Source organism: Metopolophium dirhodum, chromosome 3 (assembly GCF_019925205.1).
Source record: "Metopolophium dirhodum isolate CAU chromosome 3, ASM1992520v1, whole genome shotgun sequence".
NCBI classification, from domain to species: Eukaryota; Metazoa; Arthropoda; class Insecta; order Hemiptera; family Aphididae; genus Metopolophium; species Metopolophium dirhodum.
The window spans coordinates 8,365,123-8,368,582 of NC_083562.1; the positions used below are offsets into that span (position 1 = coordinate 8,365,123).

The following is a 3,460-nucleotide window of genomic DNA, read 5'->3' on the forward strand; positions in this document are numbered from 1 at the left end:
TTGTGATTTTGTTTTTCATGTTTCTACAACGTTCCATTTGAACAGTTATGCAGACATATCAATCGTATCAAACTATTTTAAAATCAGAAACATAAATGAATATACCGTCATATATTATTTAATTCAGTCAATATTTAACTTTTACGACCACAAACAAAAGCACAATTTTATGACACGCCAAGAGAAAAATGGCAAAAATAATAATGATGGCGTTTTACTTAATTTTTATTGGAGCACTTATCATCGATGACGTTATGTCGGTAGGTATATTTATTATTACGTATAATATTAATATGTGTATACTTACTATTGTTTAGATAATATCGGTTGTGATCGACAAACTAACACAATTGCTTAAAGGCGCGTCCAGACGGAGCAGCTTTTGCCGCGCGGCATGAGTGTGAATACATAAATACATTTTCTGCGGCCTTTTTCGATGCCGCGCGGCATAATTTCCGATCGGCCTAGTAGGCGGTCTACATCAAAGGAAAGCCGCGCGGCTTGTGCCGCTCGCCTATGCCGCGTGTGTGTGGACGTATTTTCGGCAAAGCCGCGCGGCATCAGTACTTATTTTTTTAAGTATTTAAATTATTTTTTAAGTAATTATTAGCAGAACAAACTTTTTTCACTGAGGTAAAACTGATTTTTATTGTAATCTCCAGTGGATACAATTTTTATTTTATCAAAATGTCGATACTGAAGATTTTCTGTTTTCAAAAATACAAAGATCAATAATGATTTTTCAAAAATCTTTAATTTCATGTTTTTTGAGGTACAAAAATATAGATTACTAGCTGATTTCGTGCACTTCGTTGCCCATTAAAAATGACACAATTCTATAGTAATTATGAATAATATATTATTATTAAAATAGCAACTTTAAAATCCATAGCGACCATTTATAAACAACAATTTCCATAAGAAATTTAAAAATCTCTGTTTGAGCACCTCTCGGGGTTGGTCCTCTCCTTTTATAAATTAGCCTATCTTCTGCCCATCTAATCTATTTCTGTACCAAATTTCATCAACATCGGTCCAGTCGTTTAGGAACGCATAAAGGACACACACACAGACAGACAGACAAACATTCATTTTCATAATATAATATATGAATATGTGAATAACATAACCACTATGATCAACTTTACCGACGGACTAAAATAATATTACTGTTTTCGTGTCAAACTCACATATTTTATGCCTATAGGCTACAAGCGACTAAATCGTAGGTATTTTAACCTATGATTTTTGTACGCATACAACAACGCAAGCGCACAAACGACATCCTCCTCCGATGACATTTTGGCACTAACTGATTTAGTCCAAATTATTGTCTACTGGAAGATAATCGGGAAATAAATGCGGCACCGTGTGGACGCGTATTTGCCGCGCGGCCAAAGCTGCTCCGTCTGGACGCGCCTTAACACACAATTATATGGTATACTTATGAATTAAAAATACCTTACATTAACAGCTAGTAGTTTTAATTGAAAATTAATAACAATAATATATTTTTACTATAGGTACTAGCTATTACCATTGCACATAAGTACATTACTGTCCAGGTCAACAATTTATGCTATTATACAATATTTATGTTTCATTATAATTTTTAGTACAATCCTTTGTTAACATATACCCTACGTTTTAAAAAAATGGAAGTATACCCTAACATCACTGCTAATTATTATACGGTCAATCGATACAAAGAAGGAGAACTTTTAAATGCCGAAGTTACAATCAATTCAAAAGAACTGACTAACAAAGTAAGTACAAAATATGAAACCACTATATTCAGATTAAATTCAATTTTAAATTGTAAAAATATTCATCAAAACAATGTACCTACTATATATTTGAATTTTTAAGGCAATAACGGTATTTTATCGTTGTGACTCAGATGGTATTAACTGCGAATACTTCCAAACGTGGGCATTAACAGACATTTGCAATAAATTAAAGCAGAAGAATCAATTATGGTCCCGATGGTACGGCTCGTTTGATCCACCAATGGTTTGTCCATTAGATAAAGTAAGGAAGTTTTATTAAATTGTATGCTAATTACAATTTAATGAATATAATTAGTCACATATTTAAGAGAAATTTTGGTATCCTTTGATTAAGTCTTCACGATGGATATTTTAAAACGTATGATTAGTACGATTTAGTAATAGTGATGATATCCCTCGTGATATTATGCTCCTAAAAAAATTGGTAGGAGGAAGTTCATAAAAATAGTTAAGTATGGTGACCCAGACACCAAGTTAGGTTCCGCGTTTTTTAGTTAGACATGTATTTAATATTATGTAAAAGTGAGTAGTAAAAATGGTATTTCGTCGTCTTCACCAATGACATTACTGATATATCCGCGTTAATAAAAAGTGAAAAAAAAATGTAATTCATATTTTACCTTATTGCACTGGATGATCAACATTTGTCTTATCTTAAAATCTTATCTTTGATGACGGGTCGTAATTTTGTTATTATAAATATTGTTGACCGATTGTCTACCTATATTATTATTTAATTTAATCTAATAATAATTAAATTATTACCGACTTTCATAAGTAATTTGATAAACGATAAATGTATGTTGCTGCATAGACATATAAAACAACGCTAGATAGCAGACTACAAGATATATTGATGAAGTTAGCAGCCATATGCCAACTAGCCAATGCTTACAATAATATAATATGTGTGATGCATTCGGGTAGTATTTTGTTAATCTATTATCTCTCTAATTTTGTCCGACTTGGGACTGCCCACGATTGGTACACCGAAAACTATTTGAATCTATCATATTATATTACAAGTAAAAAAAAAAATTACCAATATAATTTTAATGTTTTATAAATTTAATTATATATTAAAATATCATTAAAAAAAATACTGACCATCACGAGGATACTCATCATCGTCTTTTCTCAGTATCTTTTTTTGTAACAATGATTTATCGTTGAATTCAATTTTAACACGTTTAATACACCAACCTACTCAACAAGTAAAATGTTCAACTATAATTTATGCAAAACTATGAACAGTCAGATACTGAATGTTCGTTAATTGAACGCAAGATATGCAAATGGAATAAAAAAATATCAAAAATTACAAAATATGCATTGTAATAGGTATAATTGTTGTTTTTCTCCAAAAAATTAACAGCATTATACTATAATTATTGTTATGAATATAATATCATATATATTATGTATAATTTTTAAATACAGGTATTATAACATGAGATTAATCTATAATAATAACTTTTTTCATTTAGGGGACTTATCGAATAAAAAATGCAACTGTTGATATTGGCGTAGCACTACTGTTGTATCCTCAAGTAACCGATTACCAATGGAGAGTAGTTCAAAAGTTCTACTCTGATGATATATTTATCGGTAGTTACATGATGGAACTTTATTTTTTTGGCTACAGAAAAAAAATGAAGTCCATTTTATAA

The 3,460-nt window shown here is 30.5% G+C and overlaps 1 protein-coding gene across 1 annotated transcript; it reads left to right on the forward strand.

The window, feature by feature from the left end:
* The first annotated feature begins 209 nt into the window (after positions 1-209).
* On the forward strand, positions 210-3,460 carry LOC132942204 (uncharacterized). Its single transcript, XM_061010520.1, has 4 exons — positions 210-260; positions 1,617-1,766; positions 1,870-2,031; positions 3,278-3,460. Exons 1-4 carry the CDS (start codon positions 255-257, stop codon positions 3,458-3,460), a joined length of 501 nt encoding a protein of 166 aa, XP_060866503.1. The 5' UTR covers positions 210-254.